The sequence below is a fragment of the Pagrus pagrus genome, assembly GCF_965226575.1.
Source record: "Pagrus pagrus genome assembly, chromosome: 16".
Classification (NCBI taxonomy): domain Eukaryota; kingdom Metazoa; phylum Chordata; class Actinopteri; order Spariformes; family Sparidae; genus Pagrus; species Pagrus pagrus.
The window spans coordinates 2036708-2056663 of NC_140200.1; the positions used below are offsets into that span (position 1 = coordinate 2036708).

The window sequence follows — 19956 nt, forward strand, 5'->3', positions numbered from 1 at the left end:
TTTGATCACACTACCTTGCTCATCATGACCCACCATACTCTGCCTCTGATTGGCTGCATCCTGCCTGTTAAGTAATACACATGTGCAGCTCTCACCAAAGATTGAACAGAGGCGAGATGTCTCACTCTGTAGCTAAAACGGAGCGTTCGAGACACGGTGTGTAAAGAGATGCTGCAGCGATGCACCATATGAGAAAAATAATGTGTTTTTTGAAAATGAAAGTATGTAAACCTGTTCTATGAGGACCCCCAAATAAAAGTATGAACCTCAGAGTTAGCTTACTGTAAAACTGAAAAAGGACAATGACGTCCTTTCTGTGTGGTTACAGAAGATACAGTGATGATGCAGCAAAGCAGCACACAGCTGGACACCCGCAAGCCTTAAAAATGTCCTCAGTGTCAGCAGGACCCGAATGCAATCGCTGCAAAATATGCACGCTGTCTACATTCCTTCAAGTTATGATCTTACCTGAGGAAGCAGGTAATCATTGCCCAGCTTCATGGTTACCCCACGGCAGATACGAGCTTCTGGACCCCTCTTCTCACCCCCAGTCTCTCCCAGCCTCAGTGCAGTGTGTAGTTTCTGTGTTGGACTATCAAACACCTCCATGTTTGCTGTGTGGTAATTAGATGAAACACAAAGGATTAACTGTAGGAAACTGCACAATATAAACAACATCAACTTAAATAACGAAGGCCTTGAAGCTGGTTTTTGACTGAGATCATCTTCAAGACCAGAATCAGGTTTTAAAACAGGACTGCTTCATTACATCAGTGTTTTTTAAATGTTTTGCTGGTGCATACCCTCACAATCCCAAACGAAAACAACACAATGAATCCAACAACCATAAATCAGCTGCCACGTGGGGACGTAACCCCAGACGCCACCACACCGACCAGTGAGATATGATTAGTCATGCTGGCTGTAAACAAGGACGAGTCAGAGCGCTGTGATTTAAACATCATAGTAAAATCCCAGTTCTACTTAATGTGAGACCGACCTTGTGAACCGTGACAGTGCAGGGCTGGTGTTACTGGAGCCTGGCCACAGTTTTGTTCTGCTACCAAAATGAATGAATTAACACTTTTTTCAGTTGCAGAAGCTCAAACAGGAATCCTGTGAAAGTGTCAGCGAGGATCAGGACAGTCCCTGTTAATATATGTAACACTGATACAATCATGGCTGTCACAGGCTGCTGGATCTGTAAGTGTCCTGCATGTGCTGACATACAATAAATCATTTACATTATCAACAGTGATATTTCAAAATATGCAGCTGCCTCTTACAACAAAGACTTTCTGAAGTCTCTCTCCCTCTCTGACAGATATCTATTAAAAGCTGCTGCTGACGTCAAAAGTGTCCGCCATCTTTGACTCGAGCTGCACTGCTTTACCCCCCTCCCTCCCTCCCATTGAAGAAGCAGCGAGGAGGACTCAGCCGACGCGCAGTGCCTTTGCAGCATCCCAGTCATATACAGAGAGAGAGGCTGGTATCGCTTAGCTGTTGGTATACGCAGACATTTCCTCCCATACTGACTGCGGGGCACCGACAACAGGCTCAGGTAAGACCGGAGACTCTCCCCACGACATTTTCTCACCGTTTATTATCCTTGAACAGCCTGAATTTGGTGCGTTTTGACGCGCAAACGTTTGTTTTTTATTCTTGTCGGGATGTTTTCTGCGCGCTTTTTGATTCTCTGCTTTGCTTTTTGGGGGGAATGAAGCGCAGGATTTGCAGCATTGATGGCGGGAGGAGAGAAATAGAGGGTGGGAAGAAGGAGGAAGGCGATGCGTGACCTCCCGGGTGATAAATCTCAAACACGCAGTGGATGGTTGCGGTGCGCTATAATGCGTATGTTCAATGTGGGCGTTTTTTCTTCTTCTTCTAATGTTTCAGTACCTTGGACAGCAGCGCAGGAGGAGAAAACACTGGAGAGGTGGAATGAATGTCTCATGTTGTGTCTTTGTCAGGGAGATGCGGGCTGTTTCATTGTGTTCACATCAGAGCAGGTAGACTGCTGATGTCGCAGCAAGATGGAACCGTGAATCAATGTGTCGCACTCATGTCAGACAGGGAGAGAGAAAACACAGCACCCCGCTGATGTGAGGAGAGGAGTCGGGGTGATGCGGGTGGATGGTGTCATGTGTAGTAAACTGCGCCATGGTGGAGACGCTGGGAGGAGGGTAGCCGATACAAGCGGGAGGGAGGGGATGGTCCAGCTCCATTTTATTTGCGTCTCTATACGCAGTGTCTTCGCCTCACGAGCGGCCAAAATAAATAAATAAATAAATAAAAATCCGTGCCACACTTGCGTGACTGAGGCGTGAAGGGGAGCTCGAAGATACCCCGGTGCTGCTGGAGGGGGGGAGGATGAGGGGGAGGAGGGGAGAGGAGCGCCGGGGAGGACCGTGGTGAAACCCGCACTATGACACCCAGCCTCCCCCCCTCACCCACCCATCCTCCCGTCTCCGAGGCGACGCACATCACTTGTCAATGAGCCTCGCGCACGCTGTCTGCTCGTCACGCGTGGCGCACAGCGCTGGATCGGTACCCGAGCGCTCCACATGCGCAACCAGTCCTGCTGAGCGTCAGGCTGCAGACACACGACGTGTAAAGCTTTTCAGGCTGATGTAAAGCAGTGGAGACTCGTTAGCTGTGTTACACGTGATGATCATGTACAGTGAAGTGTTGAAGTGTCGCTCCGGTGTGGACGTTGTCGTGAGAACATGTCTGGATGTTGCGGTGTATCGACGCCCCTGTGCTGCTCGTCACGCACGGCGCACACTGCTGTGAGAGGACCCCGAGCCTCGTGATGCACAAACACAGACACGGTGGTCGGTTGTCCTGAGCTCTGACGATGCGGCAGATTAGATACTGAAGTCTCATTGATCTCTGGCGCACCTGGAATTATTTTGCAGCGCCACATGGGGCGGTAGGCTGGCTGGCTCGTGTCCAGTGACAGATGCTGTCACATGAGGGGCTGATTGAGTGTTTGTCACATCAGTGGACACCATGCAGTGAGCACTGGGACATGAGGATTACATTCACCAAACACATGCCTTCAAATCAAATTCCTTTAGTGCATTCATGCTGATTTTAATGACCTTTACACTAACTGATCTCACTGTAAAGATGAGAGTTCAGTGGTAAAGCAGAGCAGCCTCCAGGGTTTGGACGCTGACAGCTGTGAATTCATGACAATGGCAGATTATAGCCGGCAGCGCATAGAGAGCCCAGTGAAGCCCCCGAGGATGCTCCAGTTGCCATGACCGCTACATCATATCGCCTTATGCGGCTTGCACTGTTTAGACTGCAGAGAGGGAGGAAGACAGAAGCAGGGAGGGGGTGATGGTGGTGGTGGTGGTGGTGGTGGTGGGAGGGGGTGTCAGGCCTTTACTGCACACACTGCGATGGGGGCTGCTGCTGCTGCTCGCTGGATAAATGGTGACTCACAACACCATCACCATCCGCTGATTGTTTTCTCAGAAACACCCTGGCCGTTGTTCATTTCACTCCCTGCCTGTGTTGTACTCCTGTGAAATGGAGCTAAAGCCTCTGTGATCGATGCTGGTGGATACTGAGCCGGCCCGGCCCGGCTGGCTGGCTGCGCAATGCGTGTTTTGGTGCAGGTACACCTCACATTTGTTCCTATCCAGCAGCTCCCCCCCTTTTTTTTAAGATCCATAACTTAAAGATTCAAGTGTTAATCAAGTTGGGTTATGCAAAGAAGCCAAAGGAATGAAAAGCAGCAGAACTGTTTTCTTGTAGTTTTTTGTGATTTGAAAGGTTCTGAACAGGCCCAAACAAACCACGCACCTGAAGTCCACCCACGCATGAATCCTCTGACAATAGTCACATCTGAGGGACTTAGTGAGACTCTGCCTCTAGATGAATGGTCATCATAGGACAAATCAGACACCTCAGCATTGTTTCATCTGGAAGAAAAGGTTTGATTTCATGTTGTGGAGTAAAAGCAGGAGCAGGACCACAGGAAGCAGTTTATACACGTGTGTGAATGAGACAGAGGACTGTAGAGAAAGCCGACACAGTTCTTTGCTCAAGGGCATTTTTTGAGTGCCCTTGAGCAAAGAACTAGATCACTGCTCCCTCTTTAATAAACTAGTCTGGATTGTGAACCGAACGCCGACTGCGGTAAAGTTCTGCTCCTTCAGTGCAGTTCAGCTTTTAGCTGCATGACAAACAAAATCATCCTCATGGATTCAGCAGAGCTTGTTCTGCTGCTGTCGCATTAGCAACTCCGTCCTGAATAATAACGCCATTGGTTGTCAAGTACGCTGTTACTTCTCTCTCCCTTTTCTTCTGGCCCGTCCTTGGTTCGTAGTCCAGGACCAGAGGAGACATGGCGGTTCTGTCTGAGTGTGGACTGCGTCTTCTTCCTGAAGACATCATTTCTTTTATTTTATCTGTGCAAAGTCACGATGCCCAAAGTCTTTTCTTTAGTCTTTTGAATGTGGTGAGCACAAATTACATCGCAATCGCAAAATAAGCAAAATGGCAATATGAGTAAGTGCAATATCGTTTTAATGAAGTGTTGTAGTGCTGCAGAGGTGTTTGACCTACAAAGCTTCTTCTCAAGATGTGATAAAACATGTTTGTTGGCAGAGACCAGGAGAAACACCACACCATGTTGAGTCTACTAGTTTTACATCGCAATGAAAATGTGATGTAGTAATAATAATAATAATAATAATAATAATAATAATAATAATAATAATCATGAATTATATCACAATCGTAATATCACTTTTTGACCATAACGTGCAGCACAGCACAAGTCTCTCTACATCACAAGGTCTCCGGCATAAAAAGATCTTTTTCAGCTTCAAATATTTTCTCTTCAGCGATGTGATACAATTATTTAACTGCAAAATAAAAGACAGAATCACACAGGGATGATATACATGTACACACACATATATATATATATATATATATATATATATATGTGTGTACTGACAAAGGACTGATGAAGTTAGGACTGCAACTCAAGAGTGCGATGAGACGACTGACCAAAGGAAAAGGCAACACAACCTTGTAACACAGCAGGTGCTGGTAGGTGGATTTTCTACACGTGGACAGACTCAGGCTAGCTGTTTGCCCCCGTTTCCAGTCTTTAAGCTAAGCTAAGCTAAATGGCTGCTGTTGGTTAGCTTCAGACGTGAAATGTTGAAGTATTCCAGTAAGTTAAACAGGAAAGAGGAGCACAAACAGCTTCTAGTCTCAAGTTCTTTGGAGGAAAAAGGCAAAGAGTATTTCTTTCTCCCGAATGACTGTGAGATGTATGAGAGCAGGGTTGAGCCTCTTTTTGTGCCCAGTCAGCCCTCGCGGGACGAACTCTCACTTTCTCATAGACACGAAACAAAACAGAGAAACAAAATGGCTGCTCGTCGAGGCCTCGAAGCTGTGGCGAAGATCACTCACCGAACCACATCGTAAAAATACGGTTCTGTACATCATCTCTCACTGTGACACGGACATAAAGAAACTTGTGTTCATCCTGGATATTTGGGACGTTGTCTTTTAAAAGTTGTCTCATGTGTAACTGTCTCGCTGCATTATGCAGGGCAGCTAAACGAGTATTAATGCAGATGGGTTGTGGATGTCAGCAGCACGGTTGTCAAGACGCCTCTCGCACAAAAGCACAACTTCTCTAAATTTAGCTTCATTCATCTTACCTCAGTTGTGCCCTCTCACAGACGGGATGTGACAACTCTTCTCTCCCTCATGTGTTGCTCCTCCGTTTGAAGCTTTCCTGGAGCTAAAAATAATAAAATAATAAAAACTCTCCAATGTTTTTTACCTTTTTTAAAGCCACATTTGTGAGACGTGTTGTCTGTGAGGCCGACACAGCTCTGTCAGGTGCTGTCATCGCTCTGCCATCTGTCCTCTCTCCCTGCTCTCACAGGGTTCGAATGTATTTCTTTTGATTAACGAAAGGGAATTTAGGCAGAGATACTGAAAGTGATTAGAAAGAGGAGAGAATGAGACGGAGAGTCAGAAAATGGAAGAGAGAAACTGCCAAAGTGAATCGACTGCCAGGTTAAATCACACGAAGAAATGCTGTGAATAATCTCTGAGAGGTTCATGTAACGGGATAAATGTTAAAAATAACTAGAATATATAGATTTTGAAGGTGAATATCAGTACATGTATTCCCCGTAATAATCTTCAGGTCTCAGGTTTTACTACGGCAAGCTGATACAGTCAGTTGTACGTGTGCGTGTGCAGGATACGATGCAGACTGCTGCTTCATCGATCTGCAGCTTCAAACGTATCGCTTTCATCGCAGCATTATCCGCGACTTAAGAGTTATTCTGCTGTAAATCATCCGTACACAACCTCCATTCCCAGAATAAAAGCATGTATAGACTTCTTATCCACGCGCCAGTGAAGCATAAAGTCACCAATTAATCTGCTCGGGTCAACATGAATACGCCCTCCGCCCGCTGCATTACATGGCACTGTGTGCTCAGGTGCAGGGACAATACGACTGTATCAGTCCTCTGCAAACATGTGTGGAGTGTGACGGTTTTTCCAGTGTTATTCAGTGTGTGTGTGGTTTTGGTGATGTTGTTGCTGTGGGTCTGTGTTGGGTTGTGTAATTTATGATGCTGCAGTGCAGCTGACTGAGGTCGTTGGTGCAGGTCGGCCTTAAACAGCAGGACGTGTGCGGGATGGAAGTTACACACAGGATGTCTGACTTATTATAACGTGATGTGAGGCTCGAATTCATTATACAGCACACGCTCACTGTTCGTGCATCACAGCATGAAGACTGCGGGCAGCATGGGACGTGATGACATGTCAGGCGGTGTGATGTGTGATGTATTTTGCATCTGGGTCGACTTTATAATGAATTTGTTTTGAACTTAAACGGCACAAAAAAAAATCTAAATTTGCAATAATCCAAATCAGAGAGGCTAAAATCTTCTGATGTTGTGTGAATGAATTATAATGGTGCTGCAGAGGAGCCCCGGCCTCAAACTCTTGTCCTTCAGATGTTTGTTTTGTACAGACAAACGTCGAATCATCATGATTTTTAGAGTATTTCAGTGAAAATGAAAATTGTGATCTTTCCAACTGGTTGTGAATCATTGTGTGTTTCTCTCACCACATCGTGCGGCCCTGACTCTATTTGTTTTTGTTCTTCTACAAACTGCTGCAAGAACTCATCTATAACAAAGCAGCATTAGCGTCCACACACAGTGTATATGTGTCTTACCGCGCCTCCTGAGCAGCACAGAGTGTCAGTATTATTGATTCTCCTCATCTCACCTCCACACCGGAGGTCAACATCGCCTGCTGCAGCATTCAAACATGACTCCATGCTCTCTCTGCTCCGACTCTCTCTTCTACTATTCAAGTCACTTTCTGGTTTAAATGTGAGTCTCTTCTTCTGTGACGGTGAACATTAAAGGTTCATGGCTTTTGGACCTCATTCCAAAGAAAACGTGACGTTGGACTCAGACGGACCAAACAATTGGAAATGCAGCCGTACAGACAAACAGCAGCTGTTCTTCCAGCACCGATATATTTTCACTGCAGTATTACATTTAAGTTAAATAAACATGTTTATTTATCAGTTTTTTCTCTTCACTTCAGTTCTTCAGTGGCTCAAACTGATATTTTTCTGATGAATGTTTCCTCTCAGAAGGTTTTTACGACGAATCCCTTTTTAATGTCTTTGTTTTTATGACTTCTCAAATATTTATCAGGCTTCTTGTGACACTGAAGTGGCCTGACTACTAAAACCTGGGGCTCATTTTAAAGCATTGGACCGGTCCTGTTGGACTGTGAGTGGACCTCTGGGAATCCCCACCTCACTTCTTCAGTTCTTTTGTCTTGTGTCATTATCCCCAACTGTACAAATACGCTCCGGGCCAACAAGCTGTGACCAAAGGACTAATGAAAGACAACAATATTGATTAGGGCGTAACAGTTGATGGTCTTTTCCTGCAGCGACGCTAAAACATCAGGAATGCTTGAACGTTTCCTGCCTGGGATTCCTTCTAACGTGCAGATATAAAAAGGACATCTGCTGTATTTTTCACCCTGAGAGCCTTCGCATCTCTCCGCCCTGACGTTTATTGCGTCGTAAAACATGAGAGCTTGTGCTTTTAATTCAAAACAGGCTGCAGAGGCCTGTACAGAAATTGCCTGGTTGATTGTCGGTCATATGTTCATCCACGCCGCCTTCCCCTCAAAAGCACCAACCCGTCTGAACCCAATCGCTCTTTTTATCCTTTCAGTTTTACTGCCGACACCAGCCCACGAGCACCCCCGCCCCCGTCATGTTTTTTATGTCAGATGTCCTATCTCCACGGACCTCCAGCGGCCTAAACATCATCTGTAATAAAACGTGGCTCTGGGTGCTTCTGTGGTCGGGCAGATGATGCGGCCTGGACCCACTTTCACCCACCGAGCGCAGGGCTGAAGGGCGTTGGTGGTGTGCTGCGCATACTGATGTGTGCCCTTCTATTATCTTCTGTTTCATCCTCGTGCACATGTACTCTCTGCTCTTGTTTTAAAATACACACCTCAGTCTGCACAGGTGAGATGTTCTCGTCTTGTCTCCTCATCTGTTGTCCCTTCTGCTGTGCTCTGCTTGTTGAAGGATGCTGGCTGATAAAGAGCCGTGCAGCTCAGCACCAGTAATAAGGAGAGGAACGAGGGACAGTCAGCCCTAAATCACCGGCCTCGCCCTTGTCTTCACCCCCCAGTCTGCCTGGCCTCTATTAGCAAATGCAACAGCAACGCCACCTTGGAGAGACAATAAATAGGACGATGACATTGCTTTCACGCCGGCGCTGTACGATAATGGATGAACTGTGGAGCAGTTTTTACATGAACATGCACACAGGTCAGCGTGTGGTTGCTCCTCGAGCTGTTTCGAGGGAGTGGTCACTGTGGAAGAACAGAGTTAATGAGAGGAGGCGTGTGACTGGAGTACCAAGCGAGTTACGACCCATCGGTGACGGCTTCTCTCTTTTGTCCTCAACGTTTCCAGGAGGCAGTAAACCGTCGAGCCGGACATCCCAGAACCATCGTGATGATAAGACTAATTAAACTGTGGACCGATCTGACCTGGACGTGTTTATCTACAGTGCTAACAGTCCTTCCCCACACTCACTGCCTCCTTCTGCTAAACCACAGCCCTGGTAAACTGCCCGAGGCGTGGACAGGACCCGTCTCGTATGATTTACTTCTGTGTTGTATGACACGCCTCGTAGGACACTGTGAGCAGACTGTATGGTCTATCCTCAACTACCCAGTGGTCATAGCGTTCATCATTCAGTTGGGAGTTAATCTGAAAACGCCTCTACATGTATTTTTCTAAAGCTCCACCAGAATCAACAAAACGTCACTTATTAAACATGTTTCAGGCAAATGTTCTTCTGCTTCAGCACCCAAACTGTCAGTACGACATGATGTTGTCACGCCGCAGGCGAGGACTGATGATAATTGCTCAGCCTGTGTGAGCAATAATCATCAGTCTAATACTGTATGTATGGCATCATTTCTAGACAGTATATTTTGAGAATGCATATCGCTGCGAGCGCACAGCGGCCAGTCTCATTTACAACAATTCAAATACGCAGACGGATTCAAGGCTTTTATGCAGATTTCTTTGTGATGTGTTTGTTTTGTCTTTTTTGTGGTTTTTCCAGCAGACTGTGTTTTAGAGATGTTACTGATAATTATTTTCATCATCAACTACTATTATATATATTATATACTATATACTATTTCCCAACAGCCCATAAGTATCGCTCCAATATAGTATAATAATAATAATATTTAGTTTAATGTCAGAAGACAAAGAAAATATGAATGAAGCTGGACGAATTAGCTTGAATTAAACACAGTATATTCAACTAAATGCTAACGTTAGCTTGCTAACATTCTCAGAGTGGCATTATGCTGCATTACATTTACCCTGGAAGTCGGAGGTGAGAGTGACATCACGCCCAGATTGACCTCTTTCCGGTACATTAAGTCAGAACACAGGATAGACGCCTTCAGGAGACCTTTGTTGTGCTTGCTACCAGTTGATAACGATGTATTATGCTGTGTTTTGTGCCTACAAACAGTGTAGCAACATGTACACAGGTAGAAGTTGGACAGTAATGTGTGAACGGGTGATTTAAGGAGACACACATGAGACAGATGTGCTGGTAAACAGTATATCAGCCACCCTGATACCGTGCATGAATTATGTGCACACCTTCTGACGCATCCTGTCACACAAACGTAACCGACCCGTTTCCATGGTAATATTTCCATCATCTAAACCAGCATTTTAGTGTAGCATTGCTAGCAGTGGTTAGCGCTGTTGCCTCACAACAAGGTCCTGGGTCCCGTGTTCTCCCCCGGTGCCTGCGTGGGTTTTCTCCGGGTACTCCAGCTTCCTCCCACAGTCCAAAGACGTGCAGGTTAGGTCAAGCCCAGTACGTCAGCCCTGTGATGAAGTGGTACCCCGCCGTTCGCCCAGTGTCAGCTGGGCTCGGCTCCAGGCCCGGTCATCACCCTCCCTGTCTCTGTGAGCAGCCTCTGAAGTGTTATCCAGTGTCTGAGGCAGGTCGCCTCCACTGTTGTGATCCCTCGCCTCCTGCTCTGTAGCCATGTGTCTCTGAGATGTGTACGTTACAGCGGGGCCGGATGAATAAGTGATGGGGTCTTGGACTTCTCAGGTCAATAATGCATGGCCTTCTCTGTAGAGCGGGCCACTGGGATGTCGCTGCAGCACTTACTGCCAGCTCCTCTGTGGAGAGAGGGCTCCAGCTGTAGTGACACTTGGACTTGTTGTGTAATGTTACGTCACTGTTGTTATTGCTCGGGCTCGCCCTGGTTCCTGGAACGGTAATGTCATCTCATCGTCATGGCTGTGATGTGTTCAAACCGGATGGAGAGAGGAAGCGTTTCAGGGTACAGAGCGATTGTTCCTTTGAACAGCATTACATATCAGTTTACATGACATTTAGTGTCTCATCTATCGCCAAATGACAATTCAGCTATGTTAATTTAAAAAAGGAACGCCCACTCGATCCGTTTCACTTGGCTGCCTTTGTCACTGCGGCCTTCTGTACGGAGCGATAACAGCCCTACCAAATGAAGAGCTGTAGTAACCTTCACCATTAAGGCGTTTTACGTAACAAGATTTATTTTCACAGGAGGAATTCACATCAATCTCTGATCTGTCACTGTGCCACTGATAAACGCCAAACTACCAGGCCGGAAGTTCACCTTTAGATCCAGTTATTGTGATGAAAGCAGTGTTGAAGCATCGTCTGTGTCTGAATCTGTGCACATCATCTCGTCTTGAGCTTCTGCAGCAGAGCAGAAAACGAGCCGCTGTTTCGTCTCCGTCGGCTCGACGGATGCTTTTAAAATCTGTGGCAAACTTTATTAATCACACTCGAGTGAGTGTTTCATGTGATGTGAAACATTCACCCGACTCTCCCGTCAAAGATCGTTCATTTATGAGAGATAAAGGGAGAAATGTTTGATGCAGGGACGGAGAAGGAGCTTCTGAAAGGGAAACTGGAAAGCAAACAAAATGGCAGCCGGCACGCACACACTTCAAGCTGGGGTAGAGAGAGACGCACACATCTATTGTCTGTCTTACCTTCGTGTTACTGTTTCTGTCACATGGTGGTTACAACCTTCAAATATTTACACAGAAAGGCCATAAAAGGACTATTACGTAGCAATAATGGCACAACATTTACAGAAGCAGCCTCGATTTACTCAGATTAGCTATAAAGGGGGAACATCTTCATCACTATATGATATATTTAACAGCCTGAACATGCCGGTGTTATATCGTCTCCTACGGGACAGTACCTGGTGATCTGAATGTGAGATTCAGCCAGGTACATATTGACGTACAGTGCGTGTGAAGTGTGTGTGATGCAGGTGTGGTCTCTCCTGGTCTTTTTTTAATCAAGTAAAAAAGGAAAGAGGAAGGAGGAGATGTAAAGAAGCAAAGACAGGGAGGAACTAAAGGGCAGAGGAGACGAGGGAGAGAAATGAGAGAGCGTCGAGGTGGAGCAGTCAGCGGGAGCTCGTAATCTTCCCCAGGTGGGATGTGATTGGACAGGAGATGAAATATGTGTGGGGAATGGAAATAAGGGCTTCATCTTCATATCTGCTCGTTATTGTTCCCGTGGTGATTACACCGAGCTGTCACTCCACATGATGGATGGATGGATGGAGTTATATCTTCCTACACAGAGTGCTGTTCTGTACATAAATGCAGTTTTTTGTTTTTTATTGCCCATTCAGTGATTTAAAATGCTGTTGATGAACGTCGTGTTCGGCCTCACTCCAATCACTGCCCTGAAGCCTGTGATAACTGCCATGCTCGTCATATTTCAGGTCTTACAGCTTCTTTTCTAGTGCCAAGAGTTGAATCATGCTGCTAATCAGAAAACCTCCCCCCCCCGCCACAGTCCACGGCAACATGGGTGTAATAAAGCGTGCATGTATATGTCGGCATACAGTCCGAGATGAGTTTATGCTTTCAGTGCTCGTGCTGCAGCCGCGCTGTGTAAATGTGATAACTGAGAGGGGATTTTCTTTTTTCTTTCCTGGTCCTGTTCTTTATTGCTTTGGTTCTGACTCGGGGTGAAAGGTCACGGTAGTAACCATTTCCTGTCATAAATGTCAGCAGCAGGCTAACACGTGATGACAAGGTAATAGAAACACAAGGGCAAAGGCTGCGTGGGTGTGTGTCAACACAAAGCGGCAGACACACAAAGATGGATCTGATCAAAGTTAATGACACAGATATGATGGTTGTTGATTCTGCTGCATGTTTACCCACAATCCTGTGTGTCACCACATGGAGAGGACATTTTGAGCCTCCTGTGAGGAAATACATATATTTATATATTTTTATATATATAAATAGAGATCCTGAACAAAGATTTTATTACATATTTTTATTATTTTCAGCAGAAACATCTGGTGGGTCGAATCAAACCTCACTGCTGGCCACCTTTGGCCCACAGGCCCCACTTTCAGGCAACCATTTCTGAAAAAAAGAAAGATTTTAGATATGTTGATTACTTGTTGGATGAGCATAGAGGCCCCAAAAGTCCATTGTAGGAACAGTAAGTCTGATGATGTGATTAATAATCGTAGATGCACTGATAAACAACCAGGTTCAATATTCCTGGTTTGTCTTGTCATTAATTTATCACTTTATCACCCAAACTGCCGACAATCTCTCAGTAATTAGTCAAAAATTAAACGTCTCTCATGCGGGCTGGCCAACATTTAATCAGACAGGAGGCTGCAGGTGATTGAGCGTCCTGTCCTTCGAGAGGGAGCGCGAGCAGCCGGCTGGTTAAAGATACTGTAACTCAAAGGTCATCAGTGTGATCCTTGTAATGCTGTCTCTGTCTCTCAAAGGCATTTAACTCAGTGTCTGAGTACATTGTTACTCATATTGTTGTATTGGACCGGAGACAAACAACATCAGTCAGTCTGGACAGAAAACATAAAACTGGCCTCTCATCTCTTACCTTTTGGGCCGATCAGCCTGAATGGATGAGCTCAGCTGCCATGTTGTTCCTGCACACAGAGCTCCCTGTCAGGACATCAGATGGTTAAACGAACCAATTTTCTACAAGAGAGCACAATTTTACATTTTTACATCCGTGTAGACGTCGCTGTCGGTATCTGGAGCTGACAGAATGGACTTATAGAATAACTTTTGTCTGTTCAGATATTAAAACAAAGACGTATTAGCCATAAAATATGCATATTTTGAAGAAGGCAAGATGGATTTGAAAGATCACATCATCACGTGAAACCAGCTGCCTTTCGAGGCGGAACGAGGCCTCACGTTTTCCAGGGCTTTTGACCGTATTCCCTGGTCTTCTTTTGTGAAGGGAAATTGCTTCGGTACCATCACATGATGAAGGTCATTCAGTGAGTAAGTCCACCAGTACTTTACATCCCTTCCTGAGAAAGCCTGATGATGCAGCGGGCAGTGCTGAGGGCAGCTAAGATGCAAAAAATGTGAAGCTTGTAATTGAGCCGTCATGTAAAAGGCCAGCGTGGCCTGTTAAAACTTAATTGCCTGAAATTTGGTTACGTAAGCGGGCAGAGAGGCGACGATGCCCTCGCTTCCTTCAGCGAGTCGTTCTGAAGATCTGACTCCATTCAGACATCAGGGACTGCGCAGCCCGGTCCGGTTGGAGGTTTATATAACCCAACATGGCCGCTGACGCTGTGAAACGATGCAGGACAGCTAGGGGAAGGGAGAGAGGGAGGCAAATCAGAGACATCAGAGCGAAGGAGAGATGGAATAAACATGATGCATGAATATAACTGGATCTGATTCAACATGCACATTTTTTATCTGCAAGTATGTCGGCAGCTCTCTCAGTTATGTAAACGGGCCTGTGAGTTAATGCCTTAATAAACAGGAGACTGTACACAGTGTCAGGACCTAATCACTACGATGCAGCCGTGGATCTGAGGATGTATTCATGACTGAATCCACCTGTGGAGATGAATGCAGATGAATCTATATATCGCCCCGGGTGGTTTTAATGATTCAGACCAAGACGTGCTGTGATATTATCCTGGCAGCAAAAAAACATGGCTTCATATCTGGTGAATGTGTTTGGGCGCAGGAGTCGGTGAAGCAAACACAGACGCAGATCCAACCAGGCCGCTCGTGTCGTCCAGGTGTCACACCTGATTCAGACGATGTTAATGATCAGCGAGGAAAAGTTCATCTGAAGTTTCATTCCAGTATCTTCTGCTGTTAAGATCAGTGGTCTCATAAATATACTTAATCACTTTAAAACATTGATTCGTTGAAGTAAATCTGCTGGATTCGATCTGTGTGTCATGTGACATGTCATTGAGACGGACGGTGTACAGTGCGTTATGGACAGAGTGGTTTGTTGAGGTGTGTTATTTTAATTTAATTCCTTTATCGTGTTTACCTTTCTACCAATGAGCTCAGTCAGCACACACAGGTGCATTAAGATCCTCGCACAGGTTGTTTAATTGTGAGTTGAGCCTCTTTTGTAACTGCTCCCTTATTTCAGGCTGAGGTGGAAAACACATATAAACTGATTTATCGTCGAAGTTTGATCCGGTAGCCTGAAGGGCTTTTAGAGCTTTTTCATTAAAATTGTAAACTACGTTAATTAAAGCAGTGGGGGGGTGAACCAAAACTGTAAAGATGCTAAAACACTTGAGAGGAACTGAACGCTCAAATGATGAGTTCAGTGAGTTTGTCACAACAAGTGACGCTTTTCACAAATGTATAGTGTTAATATGAAAATATTGATTACAGCCTCTTTAAACTCTCTGAACCCAGTAAAATAGAGAGGAGACATATTGAACAAATTCTTCATTTAAAAACGGTAAATGTAAAGATTCTCTCAGCAACATTAGAGCAATACAGACAAAATGTATCTACCTAATGAATTTTAATCGAGTATTGACCAGGGGTGTAACGATACATTCATCCGGATCGATATATCGCTTCAGTGATCAACGATCCAATAGCATCGATGCAAAGTGAAAACATCACTTCATATCGCCGCCATCGTTAAGATGCACCTTTATTTTGAAGTTCCTACGGCACGTCTGTGTTTCCATCGTCAAATCATATTTTAGTTGCTTTTTGTGAGTTGATATAAATGTAACTAATTAAAATGGACATATGATCATCTCATATCGATCGCAGGCTCCTGCATCAAATCCAATCAACATCATATCGTGGCAGACTTTGTGATATCTGCTATCGTTGTCCAAAGAATCGATATGATATCATATCGTGATGAAACTTGACATTTACACCCCTTGTGTTGACTCTGCACTGACTCCTACAAAAATAATACAACATAATCTGAGTGAAGGGTGCCCTGGCAGCCGCCTGGTAGAGCATGCAGCCCATGCAGAGACCTAAAGCCCCAAAAATTCATCTTAAAAGAATATCTGAGTTATATTATATCTGGGGATAAGAGCCACGACTCGAGCCTGACTGACGTATTGGTCAGCTGTTCCTGGCTTATCGCATATATATATCGGTATTGTCGAATATGTTGTCCAAAATGCACCAACATGTAGTCTGAATATTGGCCAATTAATTTGTATCAAAATGTTTTTGCTCCCCAATATTGTCAGGCTCTAATCCTGAATCCTTTGTGGAGCTGCAGTTTTATATTTCATTTAATTTTGTGTTAATATCAAAAATGTTGCTACACAAATCTTCTTCTGTTTACACGAAGCCTTTTTGTTTCCCTGATGTGCATAGAAATACGATGATTCATCATCACTCCCGTCTGGGCAGTAGAGGCCATTACTGCAGCAGGATGACCACTTAGCCAGATAATTATATTGGATTCTTATTGGTTTAAACAATTTAAATGCTAATTTGTGAGAAATGTCTTGCAGCCACATTCACTGAAAACCATTAACTCATCGGACACATTACAAGTTGTTTGGTGATCATCTTTAGAGGGATCTTAACATGTGGAGATGTTCGACTGTTTCACTTGTGGTGCGTTGCATCTCACGACCTACAGAGGAGGAGGGAGAGTCACAGCTACAGGGCTAACAGGCTGTTTATGTCTGTGTGTGGCTAATCCTCCAAAATCCCAGTCAACCCTGTCTGAGACTGGCATTCCTCTGCAAACATCAGCTCCCGCTCCGCTCCCATTCACTCCCCAGCAAACAAACACTGCTGCTGTGGCGGCAGCAGCTTCTTAATCCTCAATTATACAGCCTGTAACAGCGAACAGAGGCTTTGGAGGCAGACGCTGGCTACCTGTTGGTTTTATCTTTTATATTGTACGACGTATTTTATACGATTTCAATTTTGAAATTTGTTGCGTGCCGTCTGCTCATTTTTCTCCTCAACCCTGTGGAATATATTTAGCATGTTGTACTCCGGGCCGTTAGCTGCTGATGTTATCCAGAGCGACTTGAAGCCGGCGGGTAGGGAGGAGGAGGGTATCACCTTGCTCAAGGGCATCTTGACATGGCACATGCGTGATGATGGATGTATTAACTAACTGATAGATAAACATGAATTACAGGACAAGTTCCCGTTAAGTCATAAGACAATCAGCAAATGTAAGCATGCGTTTCTATAAACGTGCAGAATCTATTTGACTTCGGTAATTAAAGTTTCCAGTGAACGCAGGTCGTCTGAGCCCGACACCCTTCTGCAAACACTGTGTGTCCGCTGCTGCCTTTTCTAATCCTCCATTAAGTGGTAGCAACTGTTGAAGTCTTCTCACTGGTCAGAGGGCTACAGAGAGGAGAACATGAATGCATGAAGCTGTTGGTTTGCGCTCACAGGTGCACGTCAGGTTACGGCTTTGATTTCCAGAATAACTGCGTCTTAGTTTTTCTTAATTTCCTATTTCTGGTTCATTTCTATTTCAATAATCAAGTCATCCATCGCCCTGAGACTGTTTATGCCTCACTGGACTGCTTTGTTCTGCAGCGTCCACCAATCTGTTTTCTTGTGTTTCCTCCTCTCTTCCAGCCCTCCCCGAATTCCCACTAGGATCTTCTCTTCCCTGTTGGAGACCCTCTCCACCCCCCACATCCAGCAGCCATGGCAGATGACGCGGACATGCGCAATGAGCTGTCAGACATGCAGCAGCGCGCCGACCAGCTGGCCGATGAGGTGAGAACGACGCGCTCGCTGCATCAAAGCGGCTCGAGCTGTGATGGCACACACGTATTCACGCTTACATACTCACAGAGACAGGAGCACATCCGATGCATAGAGATGAGATCCTAACATTCTTTAACATGACTGAGGATTTGCAGGATGAATACACAGTAGAGGGTAAATAAGATGTCTTCACATAAAAAGCAACTGGCTTCAGCTGGAAAGCTGTTTTAGTTCAACTGAGGAGAATGTTTCATAACCTCAGAGTCTTTGAATGCATAGGGATAGAAATATCATACAGCACCATGTTAGTGTCTGCCTCGGGCTGTGGCTCTGTGTGTGTGTGTGTGTGTGTGTGTGTGTGTGTGTGTGTGTGTGTGTGTGTGTGTGTGTGTGTGTGTGTGCAGGTGATGGGAGAGTATACCTGCAGCTGACTTTACATAACACTGCATGGTTACATCCTGAGCATGTGCTTGTGTGTGGGAAACACATGTGCACAAACATGAGCGTGAATCTACAAAACTGATGGTGTGTGTGTGTGTGTGTGTGTGTGTGTGTGTGTGTGTGTGTGTGCGTGTGTGCGTGTGTGTGTGTGTGTCGTCAGAGTGAGAGAGAAAGTCTCAGCCTCGGCCCGGAGCAGATAAGCCCACACCCCTCCAGCTTCACATATGACTCACACTGGCACAGCTGAGCAGAATATTAAACACACAAAGACACACACACACACACACACATGCGTGAACATAGGGCATGCACAAAATGGCGGCGTCAGAATAACAGTTGTAGCCTCTGTTGCACTGACTTACATGAGCTCTCATTCACGGAGAGGACAGCGAATCAGAGAGCGTGAACACAAGCGTATATGTTTGCGGTGTTTCAGAGTTGACAGACGTCAGACGAGCGAAAGAAAAGATGAAATAAGTAGAAATGGGGAAAAAGGAAAGATGAAAGAAGGAAAGAGGAGAAAGAAGACTGGCCACATTAAAAATGGCAGCTCAAGCCGAGGCTGCTCCCCATTCGATTTCTTACCCAACCCCCTCTCTTCAGAGCCGGGCGCTCCGGGGGGATCAGCAGCGCTCGCAGCGAGCACAGCGAGGCGAAGCTGTGTCATTGTAATAAGAACGAGATATCACAGAGCGCCGTCCCTGCCGAGTGGCTCCGGCTAGCAAGCTGTGCTCTGAAGCCACGCGCTTCTTAGGGAGGGAATGTGAACGTGCAGCTACATATCTGTCACCACGCAGGCTAATAACACACATCCAACAGTCTGGGAGAAAGAGGAGATAGAGGGGATCAGAGCATGTTTTTATTACAAGAGTGTCGTTATTTTTCTCGGCAGAGCGGCTGTTTTCTTGAATAAACCACTGGTGAGTTACTAGATCTCAAACATTTTTTCCTCTGATCTCAAATCCAAATTTCTGTGAGCATTTCATTGACCGACAGCACGAAAACAAACCTCTCAGGACTCAGTCGCTGTTGCTGCAGTTCCCATCATAAGGTCGTGCGTATCAATACTCAGAGTGCAGACGGTCTATCGCCGTGCGTTCATGTTGAGTTCAAGTCGATTAACGTCAGACATTGATCCCTGTTGTGTCCCGCTGATTGTTCAAATTGACTCCAGTTTGTTGTGATACACGCTCGCTTACGCTCAACTCGATGAACACACAACACACACCGCAGACACATGCTTGTGTTATTTTTCTGTAAACTGAGAAATATTTTATAAATCTGATGTCAAACTTGTACTCCCCCCCCCGATGACGGCTGTAGCTGTTTGAATGTGTCGTATCATCTCAAATGGAAACTAACTGCTATCTTCTGTTCCTCCACAGTCACTGGAGAGCACTCGTCGTATGCTGCAGCTAGTGGAAGAGGTAAGAGAAATATGTAAAATGTTGATTTATGGATAAAATCGGAGACAAAATATGGCGCCGCCAGAATGGGAAATAAATGTAGTCTGTCATGTCTCAGATACACTCTGGGAAAAGTTCTTCTTTATGCAGGCGGATTTATATTTTATCAGAAAAACTGCAGAAATAATTTAAAGCACGTAGTCTTAGAGAAAAAGCAGCACCCTTTCAAATTCTCACAGTTTTAGAAGTTATTACGGCCAAGATGCCTTTTAATTTAGTTCCTGTCTTATAACTCTACTGTTATAAGACGGCAGCGCAGACACACAACACTAGCATAAATTACACAAACGTCCATATTAATAACTTCTGTACGTACATCCTCAACTGAGAAATAATCTCACTTTGATAAAAAGCTTTATATTTGAC

General features: G+C 45.2%; 1 protein-coding gene across 1 annotated transcript in view; it reads left to right on the forward strand.

Moving 5' to 3' along the window:
- The first annotated feature begins 1417 nt into the window (after positions 1 to 1417).
- The window catches only part of snap25a (synaptosome associated protein 25a), a 35293-nt gene continuing 16754 nt past the window's right edge, over positions 1418 to 19956 (forward strand). Inside the window, exons 1-3 of the mRNA XM_084378043.1 lie at positions 1418 to 1561; positions 17549 to 17692; positions 19510 to 19551. Coding sequence (XP_084234169.1) covers positions 17621 to 17692; positions 19510 to 19551 — 114 coding nt within the window. The 5' untranslated portion in view covers positions 1418 to 1561; positions 17549 to 17620. The remainder of the gene's footprint in view (positions 1562 to 17548; positions 17693 to 19509; positions 19552 to 19956) is intronic.